This window comes from Chiloscyllium plagiosum, chromosome 21 (genome assembly GCF_004010195.1).
Source record: "Chiloscyllium plagiosum isolate BGI_BamShark_2017 chromosome 21, ASM401019v2, whole genome shotgun sequence".
Taxonomy (NCBI): domain Eukaryota; kingdom Metazoa; phylum Chordata; class Chondrichthyes; order Orectolobiformes; family Hemiscylliidae; genus Chiloscyllium; species Chiloscyllium plagiosum.
The window spans coordinates 32,738,481-32,757,301 of NC_057730.1; the positions used below are offsets into that span (position 1 = coordinate 32,738,481).

The 18,821-nt window shown below is 40.8% G+C and overlaps 1 protein-coding gene across 11 annotated transcripts in view; it reads right to left on the minus strand.

The window, feature by feature from the left end:
* The window catches only part of LOC122560728 (trinucleotide repeat-containing gene 6A protein-like), a 171,121-nt gene that overhangs the window by 91,771 nt on the left and 60,529 nt on the right, over window positions 1–18,821 (minus strand). For 8 of the 11 annotated variants that reach the window (XM_043711716.1, XM_043711718.1, XM_043711717.1 and 5 more), the window contains 2 exons: window positions 9,080–9,403; window positions 3,551–3,598 (listed from right to left, as the gene is read on the minus strand). In XM_043711716.1, the coding sequence (XP_043567651.1) occupies window positions 3,551–3,598; window positions 9,080–9,403 (372 nt within the window). The remainder of the gene's footprint in view (window positions 1–3,550; window positions 3,599–9,079; window positions 9,404–18,821) is intronic. The other 3 variants (XM_043711720.1, XM_043711719.1, XM_043711710.1) reach the window with 1 other exon arrangement.

Below are 18,821 nucleotides of genomic sequence, written 5' to 3' on the forward strand. Positions count from 1 at the left end.
ATTTGAGCTACAGGGAGAGGCTGAATAGGTTGGGCTGTTTTCCCTGGAGCAAAGGCTGAGGGGTGACCTTACAGAGGTTTATAAAATCATGAGGGGCATGGATAGGATAAATAGACAAGGTCTTTTGCCTGTAGAATCCAGAACGAGAGGGCATAGATTTAGGATAAGGGGGGAAAAAATATAAAAGAGACCTAAGGGGCAACTTTTTCACGCAGAGAGTGGTGCATGTATGGAATGAGCTGCCAGAGGAAGTGGAGGAGGCTGGCACAATGACAACATTTAAAAGGCATCTGGATGGGTATATGAATAGAAAGGGTTTACAGGGATATGGGAAGTGCAAGCAAATGGGACTAGATTAATTTAGGATATCTGGTCGGCATGGACAAAATGGACTGAAGGGTCTGTTTCCGTGCTATACATCTCTATGACTATGACCTTCCTTCAACTTAACCACCTCAGATCAGCATGGAGGATTGGTTCACTATAGGCAGCAGTGTTTGTCGAGTAAGGATTTAAACAAAGTGCTGAAGCGTTCTAGCTTACATCAAGTTCACAATCTGAAATTTAATTGCTTGAGCAAAGTCCACAGCTTTACTTGTTAATGCCCTGTGGTGGATTATATACTGGTAATTGCCAAAAGGAGGAATATTAGGACCATTTCTGTATAGTGCAACAAAGTCCATATTTGTGCCAAACATGGCGAGTGGTGCAGCAGTTATAATGGCAAATTCTTGATTAGAATATTTTTCAAACATGTATCTTTTGCATTTGTAGTCAATGTCAGTTTCTCTGATTCTCTCCAAGGAGCAAAAGGGTGAGAACATCCTTAGTGGTTATGCCCTTAAAACAACGCACACAAACAAACAGCTGAGCTCTGCTGGTTCACATTGATGGATTTATCAAGCTGGAGTAGCATTCACAGTCCTTCAAATCTAGCTGTTACTGAAAGGTGTCTTCAGACAAATATTCGTCTCGCCTGACCATCTCTTAAGCATCAATGGCATACTTTGGATTCCCATTATTTCATCTTTGGTCTTAAAAAGTCTTTGAAGAGTCAGTGGCCTTAGTCATTGTTTCTTTAATTGATTCACCACCACTGTAAGAACGTGCTTTGTCAGAGGACAGCTTTCAAAAGGGTCTTGAGCTCACTGACTTTCTTTGGCCAAAGCATGTCATTCAAGGGAAAACGATCCTTTAACTTACTGCACATCATCGTGGTGCCATTCCAAGTTCCTCTTTTAACTTAACAATAATTTGGCTCTGGTCACTGCAGTGAGGTGTCTGGAACATCCAGAATGCTGCTGGCTGCTTTCAAATGATGAGGAACAGGAGATCACATTTATGGTCGAGACTTTTATCTATGGCTCCTGGTCAGTTTCCATCGCTTGGACATTGGATGTGGGATTGCAGCTACATTCTCTGCATTTTGTCCTCACCTGCATGGACCTATTGAGCAGCAGGCCTACAGAGAACAGTCAAAGGAGATCTGGCTGAGCTGTTTTTGCTCAGAATCCACATGGGCACCACAGGCTGAACAGCCTAGGTTTTTAGTACTGTGATAGATGTTTTTGACATCAGTTTCTAGTATTTCTTTACTTTGTTACCTCAAAGCTTACTTTATCCTGCAAGGTTGTCCACTTGCTCAAAACTGAAACACAATATAACAAGCTGGTAAAGCCTGTTCAGGGCATGCACTTCTCTTTTGCTGCATGGTTTCTGGAAATTGAAGTAATGCACAGCATGATAATTGATGTGTGCATGCCAAGCAAACAGTGAGATGGACCGTCAGAGACTTTGATCAACCAGTCGATCACATACATTTAGAGATGACAGCTGTATGACAATAATATTTTCCCGAGACAGAGACCAAAACCGTAAGTACTCCAAATGTGGTTGATCTAAGTTCCTACATGATTGAAGGCTTAAACAGGCCTGTACTCTGAAATCTTGTTGCAATAAAAGTGAGGATTTCCTAACACTTGCTGCTCCTGCATGTTAGCCTTTAACGATTTATTGACAAGGACACCCAAGTCCCGTTGCACACCTAACTTTCTAAACTCCTATTAAAGCAACATTCGGCACATCTGTTCTTTCTACTGCATTTCCTCACTTATTCACATTATATTATACCTGCCATGTTCTTGACCAATCACTAAACCAATCCAAATATTCTTGAAAATGTTTTACATTCTCATAACTCTTAGCTCTATATCATCTGCAGATATGAATTATTACAGTGGACCAGCAGTGACTTAATTACAGAATTCGAGGGAAACAGTGATCACTGGAAAAATGGTTAATCAGAACCACAAACCTCAGGTATCATGCAGTTCAAACATTTTGTGGTTCTCCTTTTAAAAAACAAAAGATTTCTCAAAGGGAATGAAACAAGCTGAGGCTTTCCATTGTTTCTTCCAGAAACAAACAATCTGGAATTGTGATTTCAGAAAGAATATACATTGGCCTCAAGGACTGCATGTAAAAGGAGACTAAATATTACATACTTACCTCAAAATGGGCATGAAGTCTTAAACATCTTCAGGATGGAAGTTAAATCATAAACTAAAATGTTTCTAATTTCACAAAATTCACATCAACTTCAAAAAGAGCATCTGGTAGCCATGAGATTGCTCAGTTTCTTCTAAGCAATGTAGTGGAACTTCATGTTCAAGCTAAAGTCATCTACCAATCTGTGCATGATGTCTGGATAACAAACACTTACATGTACATGCACATGTATTCCACTCTGCTGTAACTCCCTCCACTCTGCAGCAAGTCCTGAAAAGCATGTTATTGCTAATTCCCTATTGGTGGATGAACTGTAGATCGCAACCTCAAGGTTAAAGTAACTGGAGGTATCTAGAGATGAATATGAATATGAATAGTGATTTAAATTTCAGAGATTCCTCCCAAGATGCTATAACATGCCACTGTGTGTAATTCTAAAGAGGACAGTGATTTTTCCATTAAAAAGAATGCACAAGACAGAGCTCCTCAAAACAGCCCCAAAAATATTTTAAAAATAAGTTTATCATTTAACAGCGAGGTTTTACAATATTAGCATAAAGTAAAACTTTGCAATACACTCAGTTTAAATTGGCCTTTCAATGCAGATAACAGACCTCACTTTCTCCTTTCAATGCAGATAACAGTTTTATAAACAGCTTAAATGTTACTCCTTTGCAGATGCATACAGAGGATCCCTGGCAAGCTGGTCTGTCTAAAGTCTACAATTACTCACTAGGTGTATGTACAATAGGAAAATCATAATATATTATGCCTGAGTCACAAATGAAAAGACACTTTTGAAAAACATGCAACACTACCAAATGTAAAATACAACAGGTACACCAGGAAGCAAAGCAAGCTGGTTGAATCCAAACAATATCCCCAGTCAAGCACACCCAGCAGGTATCATGAAAGCAATCACTCCCACAATCCTCTTTTTCTTTAAGTAGTACATAATCAAGCCACACTTAGTGACAGAAAGGAAGGGAATGGAAAGGGAGACAGAAGGAAAAAGGGAGAGAAAATATAAAGCTTTAGTCACCTGACTGGTTAGGGGAGTGGCTGACCAAATCCCGAATGGGAGGCATGCCTAAGAAAAAGCAAGAGAACCATAAAAGGTGTCAAGGTTCAATACATTCTCAGCTCACTCTTGATCAAAGAGTAAAACTGAATGCTCTCTCATCAAAATTAAAACAAAACAAACTTCACCCAGGATTTTATTAGTCACCCTCAGATCAAATGGTGTGTTTTTTCTAATCCGAAGCAGTCCAGGACAGTGCACTGGGTAATGGCTGCCAACAGTATTAGATTGCAAAAAGAAAAATCATTTAACAGCACTCAATTGCAAGAATTTCTACTGGGAATAAACTTACCAAAGGCAGCTCAAATCACAAGAATCAGACAGGATTCAAAAACAGGGTTCTGATAAAACTAAACTTCAGTGTTGGAAAGGAAAACCAAAACAAAATGAAGGGGAAGTGGATTGTGACAGACCATTGCACATTGTTTGAGCAAGTGAAATGGATGGTGAGCTATTGAGCCAGGTTTGTCTGCTATTGGAATTAACCTGTTACTTAAAAGGTTGCAAAAGTGAAGTAATTTTGTCTTCATGTGAAAGCAACAGATCCCAAATCATTATGACAAACAAATATCTAGGCCTGCACTCATCCTTCAGCTAACACCTTAAAAAAACAACCACAGATGAACTAGTCATTTGCCTAATTATCGTTTGTGGGACATTGCTGAATGAATATTGGACTTTTTTGACATAAGTAGGATGAATAACCTACACCTGTTATTATATTTCGTATCTGTACATCTGTACTTTCAATTCTCTTGCACCGAGTCATAGTCTAAGTGTAAGGTAATTCACTCTTCAAGTGTACAGTGAGCCAAAGTCTCAAAATGACAGGAGCTAATATAATAGCATAATGGACATAGTAATGAAAAGTTTAATACGATGAACAGTAATAATAAGTTTTAGTCAACACCTTGAATTATGACGACAGCAACACAAATATAATGTATTCTGCTCGTAAATTCAGTAATGAGAAATTTAACAGACCCCTCAAGAGGCAGTCAAAAAAAAGTGGCATCCGGTCCAGCTGCATCTGAGGTGCAGGAGAGTTGGCATTTTAAGTATAAGCTCTTCATCAGGAATATGATGGTGGTGGTGGGAGTTGGGTCGGGGTGTTGCTAAAGGTGCTGAGAGATAATTGGGAGGGGGTAGGGCTGAGGGAGAAGATAGTTGGGAATACGATAGGTAGATCAAGGTGGGGTGATGGCGATAGGTCTCAGTGAAGGGAGGAGCAGAAAGGTGGGAAGGAAGATACACAAGAGGGCGATATCAAGTTTGAGGGTTGGACCTGGGATAAGGTGGGGGAAGGGAGATGAGGAAGCTGGTGAAATTGACATTGATCCCGTGGTTGGAGGGTCCCAAGGTGGAAGATGGTGTACTTCCTCCAGTCATCGGGTGGCTAGGATTTGGCAGTGGAGGGGGCCCAGGATTTGCATGCCTTTGGCGGAGTGGGAGGGGGAGTTGACCTCCAAACACCTAATCTACTGTGTCCGTTGCTCTTGATGTGGTCTCCTCTACACTGGGGAGACAGGATGCCAACTTGCAGAACATTTCAAAGAACATCTCCAGGACATGCACCAAACAACCCCACTGCCCTGTGGCTGAACACCAACTCCCCCTCCCACTCTGCCAAGAACATACAAGTCCTGGGCCACATCCACCACCAAATCCTAGCCACCCAACGACTAGAAGAACACCACCTCATCTTCTGCCTTGGGACCCTCCAACCACACAAAATCAATTCCGATTTCACCAGTTTCTCCTTCTCAGATCCAACCCTCAAACTCAGCACCGCTCTCTTTAACTGTCCTACCTGTCCATCTTCCTTCCCAACCATCCGCTTCACCCTCCACTCCGACCTATCACTATCAACCCCATCTTCATCGACCGATCACATTCCCAGCCTTACCCCCTCCCATTTATCGGTCAGATCCTTTGCCATGTGACCACTCCCCCCATACACACACATTCCTGATGAAGAGCTCATGCTTCAAACGTCAACTCTCCTGCTCCTTGGATGCTGCCTGACCAGCTGTGCTTTGCCAGTGCCACACATTTTGACTCTGATCTCCAACATCTGCAGTCATCACTTTCTATTTCAAGATACTCCATGGTTAATCATCTCTCTCATTAACTCTCAAATGCAATAAAGGGAGCACGTTGGCCTGGAAGACAGTTACCTATTGTTGTGCCAAGTATGGAAGATGCTTTCCCAATCTGATCTACTGTATCTTTTCCAAAGATGAAAAATGTCAAGTATACACAAGTTCTCAATATGCAAGTTAAGCTGTCATCAAGGGTTGGATGAGGAAGGTGCCAATTATATTATGAACTCTCAAAAATTCATTAACTAAAAACCATTGGCTGGCTGGATATGCACGCATAGCTACAAGTGGACAATTGCAATTCTTGTGGAACTGACCTAAAAGAGAAACAGGAAAACTTTAAGCACTGAAATATATGGCTCGTGAAGTACAGTTGTGTAGGTCTTCTCTCAAAATCTACAGTCAAGATGTTACAAAAGGGAGTTGAACATCACTAAAAGGGGAAATTCTACAGGTTTACAAGCAAAGTGCAGATGAGTTAAACTAGCTAAGCTTCACTTGCAGAGATCTGGCACAGATTAGCTGTGCCTCTTTCCAGGATGCAATCAATTTATGATTTCACTTATATAAGACTGTAATTAACTATTCATTAAAACATTAGTAAAACTCAAAAGGAGTTACTGGGAGGTTATTAAAGAACACTCCTGAAATGTGAAAAAAAAGGGACGTATGACAGCTATCATTAAAAGCAGTTAAAATCATAGAATCCCTAGAGTGTGGAAACAGATCATTTGGCCTAACAGGTTCTCCAAAGAGTAACCTACCCAGGCCATTCCCCAAATCTATTACTCCACATTTACCCCTGACTAATGCATCTAACCTTGGGGGAGGATACCGGAGCACCCAGAGGAAACACAGGGAGAATGTGCAAACTCCACAAAGTCGCTGAAGGCTGGAATCAAACCTAGGTCCCTGGTGCTGTGAGGCAGCAGTGCTAACCACTCCCACAATCAGTACAAATTCATTAAAAACAGTTTCAAAGGCTGGGAAATTTTGCATTTTTGTAAAGGTATATACATTTGTGTTAACCAGCCTGGATAAGAAGTGTTTCCGAAGTGTTCCCCTACTGTCACTTCAGTCACTTGCCCGGTCTTATTACTCAAGATGAGGTCAAGGTTTGCTCCTTCGCTAGTAGGAACATTTACACATTATTAACCGTGTAAGAAAATTTCCTCTAATCAAAGTCTTCACTATCCAAACCTTTAAGACTATCATAGTCCCAGTCAATGTTTGGAAAATTAAAATTACCTTATTATTCTTATATAAATCTGAGATCTTTCTATACAGCTGTTCAATATCCCTCTGACTACTGGGGATTATATAATACAATTCCATGGTTTTGTGCCAGGGAAATCGGGAGTCTCAAACTTTGATTGTGTTTTTCAAGGAAGTAACCAAGAAGGTTGACAAGGGCAGAGCTGTAGACATTGTTTACTTGGACTTTAGTAAAGCCTTTGGCAATGTTTCACATGGTAGACTAATTAGCAAAGTTAGATCACATGGATTCAGGGTCAGCTTGCCAATTGGTCACAAAATTAGCTTAACAGCAGAAGACAGTGGGATAGTGAAGGATTGTTTTTCCAGACTGGAGGATTGTGACCAGCAATGTTCTACAGAGATCAGTGCTGAGTCCACTTTTGTTTGTCATTTATATAAATACTTTAGATGAGAATATATAAAGCAAGATTAGTAAGTTTGTGAATGACACTAGTGGACAGTGAAGTAGACTAAGATTACAAAAAGATCTTGATCAATTGGGTCAATGGGCTGAACAGTGGCAAATGGAGTTTAATTTGGATAAATATGAAGTATTGTATTTTGGTCAAACAAACAAGGTCAGGACTTACACAATTAAAAGTAGGGTGTTGGGCAGTGTTGTAGAACAAAGACCAAGGGGCTCAGATGTACAATTCATTGAAATTTGTATCACATAGATAGGATGATTTAGCATGCTTGCCTTCATTCCTCAGATCTTTGATTACAGGAGTTGGGATGTTATGTTGAGGCTGCACAGGGTGTTGGTGAGGCCTCTTCTGGTAATGCATGAAGTTTTGGTTGCCCTGTTATAGGAAGGATATTATTAAGCTAGAGTGGGTTCAGAAGAGATTTACCAGGATGGAGGTCTTGAGTTATAAGGAGAGGCTGGATTGTCTGAGACTTTTTTTCACTGAAGCAGCGGAGATTGAGAAGTGATCTTTGAGGTTTAGAAAATAATGAGGGGTAGAGATAACATGAATGATAGGTGTCTTTTTCCTAGGGTGGGGGATTTCAACATTAGTGGGCATATTTTTCTTTAAGGTGAAAGGAGAAAGATTTTAAAAAGACAGGAGGTGCAATTTTTTTTAAAACAGTACTTCGTGTGCAGGATGAACCTCTAGAGGAAGTGGCGGATGCGGGTACAGTTACTACAGTTAAAATACATTTAGATAAGCACATGTATAAGAAACGCAGGCAGGTGGGACTAGTTTAGTCTGGGATTATGGACAGCATGGACTGGTTAGACCAAAGGGTCTGTTTCTGTGCTATATGCTCTATGAATATTACATTCTCTGGCTCGGGAGTATGAGAATGAAATAATAAAGTAGAATACACAATAGTAAATGTATTGATACTCGTGTGCTATGCCAGAGAAGGAACCTCACAACCTTCAGGATACATCTGCAGAAGGTCCAATTTTGTGCACTCAACCAGAAGTTAATATGCATTACAAACACTTGTCTCTGCAGGTGAATTGCATTAACAGAAAACATAATTACTTTTGTAGGAGTAACTATAGTGGCAGCCACAGATCCAGCTAACAGTTCTATCTGAAGACAGGAATGCCAATTCAATCCAAAACATTCAAAAAGTTGAACATTGACATTCACAGTTAATTGACCCTTTCCTGAAATACTAAACTGAAGCTCTTATTTAAATGCAATGTTCTAGTCACTGGCATTATTCGCAGTGCAGCGATAGGCTAGCCTGAATGTTAAAACAAAGTACAATCATACAAGCAAATTTAGAATCATAAGATTGGTAGAATCTCTACAGTACAGAACTAGGCCATTAGGCCCATCAAGTCCGCACCAACCCTCCGAAGAGCATCCTACCAAGGCCCTCCTGCTACTCTATCCCTGTAACCCTGCATTTCCCATGGCCAATCCACCTAAACTGCACATCTTTGGACTGTGGGAGGAAAACAGAGCATTGAGGAAGTCCATACAGACACAGGGAGAATGTCTGTGTGGAGTTTGAACAGTCACCCAAAAGTGGAAATTGAACTGGGTCCCTGACGCTGTTAGACAGCAGTGCCAACCAATTAGTTACTGCATTATAGTAATTGATTATCAAAAATTGAAGTGTCAAAGTTACTTCTTGGTGCATGGAATTATGCAAAATTGGTTACCTGTCTGAGTTTTGCTGCTGTATTGCAGCTGCCCGTTGGTTACTGGGTGTAGAGTTACAGCACTGCCTCCAGACAAATTGGTGAGTACTGGTGTTGTGGTCCCAACTGCTGATGGTAGTTGCTGGCCTCTTTTCAGCAGTTGCTTTTGTTCCTGGTGTCTAAAGCGCGGCGGTACTTCACGAGGTGGATAACGAGACAAGGCTTGCTGCTGAGTGTTGGCTGGGACACGCTTGGCATTGCTATTGTTGCTGGTAGTTGTGGAAGTGCCGCTGTTGGGGTTGGCAGGCTGAGGCTGGCTTTGACTGGTCTTGGTTGGTTCTGGCACTTAATGGAGGGAAAAAAATTCAGTTAACACCTGTTATACGAACAGCTTATTGAACATCCACTATATTAATGAACACTGATAATCAGAAATGGATAGGTGGGGGTCTCAATCTGGCTAATATGACACACAAATCTTTGAAAGATACATGATTTAGGGGAGCCGATGTTGGACTGGGGTGTATAAGGTTAAAAATCTCATCACCTGGTTATAGTCCAACAGGTTTATTTGGAAACATTAGCTTTTGAAGTGTTACTCCTTCATCAGGTGGTTGGAGAGTACAAGATCGTAAGACACAGAATTTATAGCAAAAGTTGACAGTGTGATGCAACTGAAATGACATATTGACAAAGGCCTAGATCGGTTGTTAAGTCTCTCATCTTTTAGAATGACGATGTTGGCTTCAGTTCTTTCATATGTAAATCCTAGAACTATTTTAAAGTGACATTCTTGAACAATAGGTGCCATGTCTGCTCAGGTAATGCACTGAAGATACGAGATTAAAGTTTGCCTGACTGTGCCCCAATGTTCAGACTGATTCTATTTCTAACAAAGGGATTTATAGAATCATACATGGATTCATGCAGTTTTTCAGAGAGTGGGGAAGAGTGTCTGTGAGAGAGTGTGCATGTGCATTGTGTGTAAAGGGGTATAAATCTGAGTGTGCGTGCATGGGTGAGACTGTGTATATGAGAGAGAGCTTGTGTATGAGAGGGTCTGCGTGAGTGTATGGATCTATAGGAGTGTGTGCACGTGCACTTGTATGCATGTGAGAGCGCGTGTAGTGCAGTGGGGTCACCTGTAGTGTGACATGAACCCTTGGGAATGGCCTCATCCAGGACCTTGGGTTCATGTCACACTACAGGTGATCCTACACAACACACACACCAACAGACCTGTACTCACACACAGACCCCTCTCTGATACACCAGCTCTCTCATATGCTCATACATACACACCCCCAGGCCACCTCACAGATTTATACACACGTTTGTGGGTGAATTTGTACTTGCAGAATTACATTTTATTTTGCTCAAAAATTGCATGAAAACAAGATTCAGAAAATCCTTTTTTGGAAATAGAATCGGTCTGAACATTGGGGCACAGACAGGTGGACTTTCATCTCACACCTTCAATGCATTATCTGAGCTGACATAACACCTATTAGAGTCATAGAGATGTACAGCATGGAAACAGACCCTTCGGCCCAACCCATCCATGCCAACCAGATATCCCAACCCAATCTAGTCCCACCTGCCAGCACCCGGCCCATATCTCACCAAACCCTTCATATTCATATACCCATCCAAATGTTGCAATTGTACCAGTCTCCACCACGTCCTCTGGCAACTCATTCCATACACGTACCACCCTCTGCGTGAAACAGTTGCCCCTTAGGTCTCTTTTATATCTTTCCCCTCTCACCCTAAACCTATGCCCTCTAGTTCTGGACTCCCCGACCCCAGGGAAAAGACTTTGCCTATCCTATCTATGCTCCTCAATTTTGTAAACCTCTATAAGGTCATCCTTAAGCCTCAGACGCTCCAGGGAAAACAGCCCCAGCCTCTCCCTGTAACTCAGATCCTCCAACCCTGGCAACATCCTTGTAAATCTTTTCTGAACCCTTTCAAGTTTCACAACATCTTTCCGATAGGTAGATCAGAATTGCACGCAATATTCCAACAGTGGCCTAATCAATGTCCTGTACAGCTGCAACATGACCTCCCAACTCCTGTACTCAATACTCTGACCAATAAAGGAAAGCATACCAAACGCCACCTTCACTATCCTATCTACCTGCGACTCCACTTTCAAGGAGCTATGAACCTGCACTCCAGCAACACTCCCGAGGACCTTACCATTAAGTGTATAAGTCCTGCTAAGATTTGCTTTCCCAAAATGCAGTACCTCGCATTTATCTGAATTAAACTCCATCTGCCACTTCTCAGCCCATTGGCCGATCCTGTTGGTCCAGATCCTGTTGTAATCTGAGGTAACCCTCTTCGCTGCCCACTACACCTCCAACTTTGGTGTCATCTGCAAACTTACTAAATGTACCTCTTATGCTCGCATCCAAAGCATTTATGTAAATGACAAAGTAGAGGGCCCAGCATCGATCCTTGTGGCACTCCACTGGTCACAGGCCTCCAGTCTGAAAAACTACCCTCCACCCCCTCTGTTTTCTACCTTTGAGCCAGTTCTGTATCCAAATGGCTAGTTCTCCCTGTATTCCATGAGTTCTAATCTTGCTAATCAGTCTCCCATGGGGAACCTAGCCGAACGCCTTACTGACGTCCATATAGATCACATCTACTGCTCTGCCCTCATCAATCTTCTTTGTTACTTCTTCAAAAAACTCAATCAAGTTTGTGAGACATGATTTCTCACGCACAAAGCCATGTTGACTATCCCTAATCAGTCCTTGCCTTCCCAAATACATGTACATCCTGTCCCTCAGGATTCCCTCCAACAACTTGCCCACTACCGAGGTTAGGCTCACTGGTCTATAGTTCCCTGGCTTGTTTTTATCGCCCTTCTTAAACAGTGGCACCACGTTTGCCAACCTCCAGTCTTCCGGCACCTCACCTGTGATCATCGATGATACAAATATCTCAGTAAGAGGCCCAGCAATCACTTCTCTAGCTTCCCACAGAATTCTAGGGTACACCTGATCAGGTCCTGGGGATTTATCCACTTTTAATCGTTTCAAGACATCAAGCACTTCCTCCTCTGAAATCTGGATATTTTGCAAGATGTCACCACCTATTTCCCTATAGTCTATATCTTCCATATCCTTTTCCACAGTAAATACTGATGCAAAATATTCATTTAGTATCTCTCCCATTTTCTGTGTCTCCACACAAAGGCTGCATTGCTGATCTTTGAGGGGCCCTATTCTCTCCCTAGTTACCCTTTTGTCCTTAATATATTTGTAAAAACCCTTTGGATTCTCCTCACCTGCCCTGTCTTATTTCCCAAGATTAGGTAAATTTTTGCACCTTCTGTCGTAAGTACATCCATATACTGAATCAGAAAATTGTCTTGTACACACTTAAGAAATTCCTCTCCTTCTAAACCTTTAACACTATGGCAGTCCCCAGTCGATGTTTGGAAAGTTAAAATCCCCTACAATGACTACCCTATTATTCTTACAGATAGCTAAGATCTCCTTACAAGTTTGTTTCTCAATTTCCCTCTGACTATTAGGAGGTCTATAATACAATCCCAATAAGGTGATCATCCCTTTGTTATTTCTCAGTTCCACCAAAATAACATCCCTGGATGTATTTCCGGGAATATCCTCCCTCAGCACAGCAGTAACGCTATCCCTTATCAAAAATGCCACTCCCCTTCCTCTCTTGCCTCCCTTTCTATCCTTCCTGTAGCATTTGGAACATTCAGCTGCCAGTCCTGCCCATCCCTATCCATGTTTCCGTAATTGCTATGATATCCCAGTCCCATGTTCCTAACCATGCCCTGAGTTCATCTGCCTTCCCTGTTAGGCCCTTTGCATTGAAATAAATGCAGTTTAATTTATTAGTCCTACCTTGTCCCCGTCTGCCCTGACTGTTTGACTCACTTCTGTTCTCAGCTGTACCCGTCTCAGATTGATCCCTATTGTTAAAGTTCACTTGAGAATGAAACTTTTAAAAAAAAAGTTCTCTGATTTAAACTAATATGGTCACTCTAAAAGATGAGAGACTTAAACAATCCAGGTCTTTTTCAATATATCATTTCAGATGCATAACACTGTCAACTTTTGCTATAAATTCGGTATCTTACTGTCTTATACTCAACAACCACCTGAAGGAGGTGGAGCAGCACATTGAAAACTGGTGCTTCCAAATAAACCTGGACTATAACTTGCTGCTGTATGATTTTTAACTTTGAAAGATACAAGTAGCAGACAGCTAAAAATCAGAGTTAAAAATCACACCACACCAGGTTATAGTCCAACAGGTTTAACTGGAAGCACACTATTGCTTCCAATTAAACCTGTTGGACTATAACCTGGTGTTGTGTGATTGTTAACTTTGTATACCCCAGTCCAACACCGGCATCTCCGAATCATGGCTAAAAATCAGAGCTTCCTGTTAGATAACCCAATTTCTCTCATTAGAAAAGGAATAGTCCAAGTTTCCAAGAAAAGAATAGGATACATGAATATAATGAAATTGTCAGTAATTTAAAGAACTTCATCACCTCCAAAGATATTTCATACCAGACTAATTTTAGAAATAGTTAAATGATGGAGCTTCATGTGGAAGGTTATGCCGTTAACACTAGTCTAAGTGCTGAGGTGCAGGATTGTTTGAATACACAAATACCAAATTATACTGGATGAAGGGAAGGCTGAACAGAAAACTCCTGGAATCTGGAGAGCGTACCAAATCGCTCTTGCAGTACACAGACTTGCCTCTTTCAAAGTACAAAACATGCAAAGTATGTATCCCAAATAAGGTTTACCATTTCACCTTAATATTTTTGAAAGGTCATCTGCAAAATTATGTACCGTTTTCAAAAGGCAGAATTTATTCTAGAGCTCAAATTGTATTCAATCAAAAATACAACCAGGAATTGTAGACCAATTATTTGAAGCTGTATAAAGGGACAAGGCTACACATCACCAAACAGCAATGTTCACTTTCCTACACAGCCAGCATCACATTGAACTATTGAAATAACGAAGACTTCATGTTACATCGCCTTCAAACAACTTTTATAAAAGGTTGTGAATAAAGTTCTTCCTCTACACACAACCCTTGCTGCACAAGATTCACAAATGTAAACAAACATGTTTTAAGCTTCATTCAGAAAAAAAATTGGAGTGCTCTGGCCGTAAGACTGATAATCTTCACTTCATGAGGGTTCAATGCACAAGAAAAGCAGCTACAAACCTCATTTTGAAGGATACAGAATTTTTGATATTCAAAGCAGGGTTGGCACCACACTAACAGAATCTTCTACTGTTTCACGGCTATATAAATACTAAGAGGCAGGTAAAACAATTCCCAGGCACAATTTTTGAAAGATGACAGCTCAGTGGACATTCACACAATGGACAATACTAAATATCTGATCACCTGAATTCTTCTGAATCAAGTTGCTGTCTTTCCCTCCTTGGGATACAACCCATCTTCCCTTTCTTCCTCCCAAAACCTCTGAACTATACCCTCTTGAGCTGAGCTCCTATTACTTAAATTGAATTCATGAGCAGTGCCTGTCCTAATTAGTTTTGGAATATTGAACTGAATAGGTTTACGTAGCTACCATAGATCAGTTATACGAGACACTGTATATTTTCAAATTCGATGGACAGAAGTATTTGTCTCGAAGCTGAAGAGACACACACTATGTTTTGTACTCCCTCCCACCAACCACCCTTCACCCCGCCCTATCACTGCATTGCAGACACTTGCTTTTTGTATTTCAGATTACAAACTTTGAAGATCAGTGCTGGAATGAATGCCATAAATCTCTGCATGTATACATTTGCTGCACAAACATTCAACTATGCCAGCTAGCTAACGGTCACGATATCTTGGAAACTGAAAGCTCCACGGGAATAAACACCATGAGAATTGAGTGGATGACTCAAGCTCAAAAAAGGCTTTTTAAAAAAAATTGTGCATAAATAAATTCTTGGTAATTTCCGAAAACTGAATTTCACAGCAATGAAGAATTTTCAAAATAAATCTAAAGGTCACCTGTCAATCAATTCTTTAAATATTAAAATAGAACAGACAGTTGCAGGGTGAAAAAGTATAGATTCAGCGCAACTTACTAGGAAAAAGAGATCAATTATTAACTACAAGCAATGCAGTTAAACAGGGAAAAGCCAAGATAATGCAGTGAGAAAGTGCTGTCTAATTTCTTAGTTAAGCTTTATACTATTTTCTAAATTCAAACACTTGACATTTGATATGGCATTATCACATCACAGAAACATCTCTAATACCATTCAACGGAATGATTTGTGCATACTGCAAGATGCCACCCAAATTTATCAACATGGTTTCAGAAACCACTGTCCTGATTAAAATCAGATGCTAAAACCAAAGAACAGCACCCTACTTTCGGACATAATACAGAGGAAACTTGATGATCCGAAAATTGGATTATCCAAAGGAGATCGCGGTGCCGATAGAAACGTTATATCAAAGGCGTGTTTCCAGCAGTGATCGAGTCTTTTGTTTACAGTGATTAAACAGGGACCGTCTACAAATGACTGACCTCGCGCCCTCTCTCTCCCCACACATTCCCCGGAGTTCATCAGAGGGGTGTACTCTAACTTCACCCCACTTCCCAGGAATGGTCTCTCCAACATTGTCCTGTGCAAGGCAAAAATGGAACCTGTCAAAGTGTGTGCGCACTCTCTATTTGGAGACTTATCCCACAAAGGCGGCAGCAGCAGCAGCAGTCTTGTTGTTGATGTGAAGTCTGGGTGCCCCAGAGAGGGGCCAGGGGCTTGCCCGCATTGTGCTGGGGGGCAGGCAGGGTTGGACAGGGGTTTTTTTTGGGGGGGGGGGGGGGGGAAGAGAGAGAGAGGGCAGGGGGGTGGTGTTGGACCTGGTTTTTGGGACGGGGTCCCACACGCTGTGTGCTGCAGCAGTCTCCTGAATAGGGAGCAAACTTTAAAACTCCGAGCCCCAGAGGAAAGACATTTAATCGATTTTCCGAATAATCGATCATCCGAACGAAATAGTGCCCACCCATCACGTTCGGATAAATCGAGTTTCCACTGTATTCTAGTTGCATTCTTGAAAAGTGCAACTTCAAGCAAAACATTAAGCAAATTGGATTTTTCAAAAACTAATGTGAAAGGTTCTGTAGGACCACTCCCATCGGGAAAAATAAAACATTAACCATTATATCCTGCAAGTTTAAGTACTTGACACTTAAAACTCACTACATACCTAAACTTTTAAAACATTCTTTTAAGAAATATGCTAACTGTTCAAATTACCTCCCGCACCTCATCAGCTGCTTACCACTTTGTGTTCCCTGATCCTCCCATTCACTGCCTCTCATGCTCCAAGTACAGCCCCTGCCCCAACTTGTCACTGCCCTCTTCTCATCTCTTCAATTAGAGCTTTGGAAATATGCGGCAAGATGCAGGAAGAAACTAAGAATGACATCAACTTTGAGTTGCAGGGTTAAAGAGGCAAGCTCGAAGTTGGTGGGGTGGCAATTAGGCAGGTGAGATGGTGGGAGGGGTCAGGGAGCACAGCAGCCATTCCAAAAAGGCACTGCTCAAGACACACCCTTGAAATAAAATAAAACATGAAGTGTCCTCCACTCAAAATTTCTCTTGTTGAAATGTAACTTCATTATATCTTGAAATATCCTTTAAATTAGCGAGTTGTGAGAAGTGTTTTAGCTCAGGTTGAGGTTCTGTTTGTAGGTTTGATCGCTGAGCTGGAAGGTTCGTTTTCAGACATTTCATCACCATACTAGGTAAAAAAGGAAACCTAAATACATAAATAGAAAGCGGGCCACACCACCAGTGCTTCATCCGGAGGCTAACATCTGAAAATGAACCTTCCAGCTCAGCTATCAAACCTACATCCATATCCATTAAATGTAAGGTACTGCAGCTCTCAATTTGCCAGTGCATCTTCACTAGCTCAGTCTTCTTGGATGCTCTTAAGTTTTAATCTGCTAGCCTTGGAGCCATTTTTTCTCTCCCTCAAAATAAATGTAAAATTCAACCATGTTATGGTCATTGCTACCTCGGGGTACCTTCACTACCAGTTATGAATTAGTTACCCACTCTCTGGTTGGCTGTGGAACATGAAGTTTAAGAAGCTATCACAAATACATACAAATGAACCAATCTAGGCTATCTTAGCACATCTAATTTTTCTAGCTTACATATAGATAAACGTGCTGTGATTAATCACTATACTTTTCTGACAAGCTCCACTACCTTTTCCTTCATGTTCCATGCTACCATACGGTTGTGGTTTGGAAGCTTGTACGACTCACAGAACCTAACTTCTTACCTTTATTATTTTTCTCTCTACCCAAACTATTTCCAATCATTATTTCCTGAATTAAGACTATTCTCTGCAGTGCTAATACCATTAACATAGCCATCCATAACTTTTCTTAGCTCCCCCCTTACTATCTGTCACATATTATTCAATGTTCAAGTCCCAATCTACGTCATCTTGACAGCATGTCACTGTAATGACCACTAAAACAAAATTTATTTCTAAGTGCACTATCTATTCCTCTCTTTTGTTTCAAATGTTACGTGCATTCAGGTAGAGTATTTAGTTTTGTCATTATTCATGGTTGTAACATCTGCTCTTATTTGTGATTTCAATTTTGTAAATTATTACTTCATGGTATGTTTATCATTTCTGGTATCAATACCTACTCTCTTCCCTTTGATTTACCAAACTTCTTCAGTTCTAAAGAGTCATAATGGACTCAAAACATTAACGGTTTCTCTCTCCACAGATAGTTCCAAACCTGCAGACTTTCTCCAGTATCTTGGTTTGCACTATGCCACCTTAAGTGCCTTAAATAATTAAGTAATGATTATTAAATCAATTACTGTCTCCTCACCACCATTTACTCTAATTTAAACCTTAGAAGCTAATAAGTGTTACCCAATTAAAATGAAAATAAATAATGAAATCAATAGTGTTGTAGAGTACTTCCCCTGTTCGAATCTCTTAAATAAGCCGAGTAATTACAGACAACTGACAAAATCTTATGCTCTTAAGTACAAGATTACACCTTTCTATGGAAGGATTCACAATATCTTTCAAAGGAATATGGTGGAACAAAAGGATGAAGAAACAGTGTTGATTTCCCAAAATGCTGTTTGTTTTCTTTTAGAATTCTTTTGATTCTGCCACCTCGGAATAAGTATTTATAAAAACTGAGTACATCCTAGGGGCCTAACTATATCACCTCCACATCTTGAGCAGCCAACCCATCACCTCAATCAAATAATTGAATCAGGAAAAGCTTCAACTAAATTTGCATTCTGTACAGTTGTTGGCAATTGATTCCCAAAGTCTTCAAGTAGCTTCTCATTAGAGCAAGAAAGGAAAATGAAAATATCATGTCTGATGAAAATATTTTGAGTTTAGAGAGCTACAGCACTCGGCTTCTGTTTCCATTTTTTTGAACTGCTGAACCTCTTTTGGTCGTCGATTTTTAAAGGCTTAGTGCCACCAAATCCTGTAGGATAATGTTTGAAAGAACACTCACCAGGTAACCAATTATTCATGATCAGCTAAATCAATATTGTGGCTCATTTGGTCAAGTAAGTGATCAGAGTTTAGTCTGTTTGATTTAAGGACTTGTGGCACAATGATAGTGTCACTAGCTCTGGACTAAGAGGCCCAGGTTCAAGTCCCATCTCCTTAAGAGATTATTACAGCTCTGAACAGCTAAGAT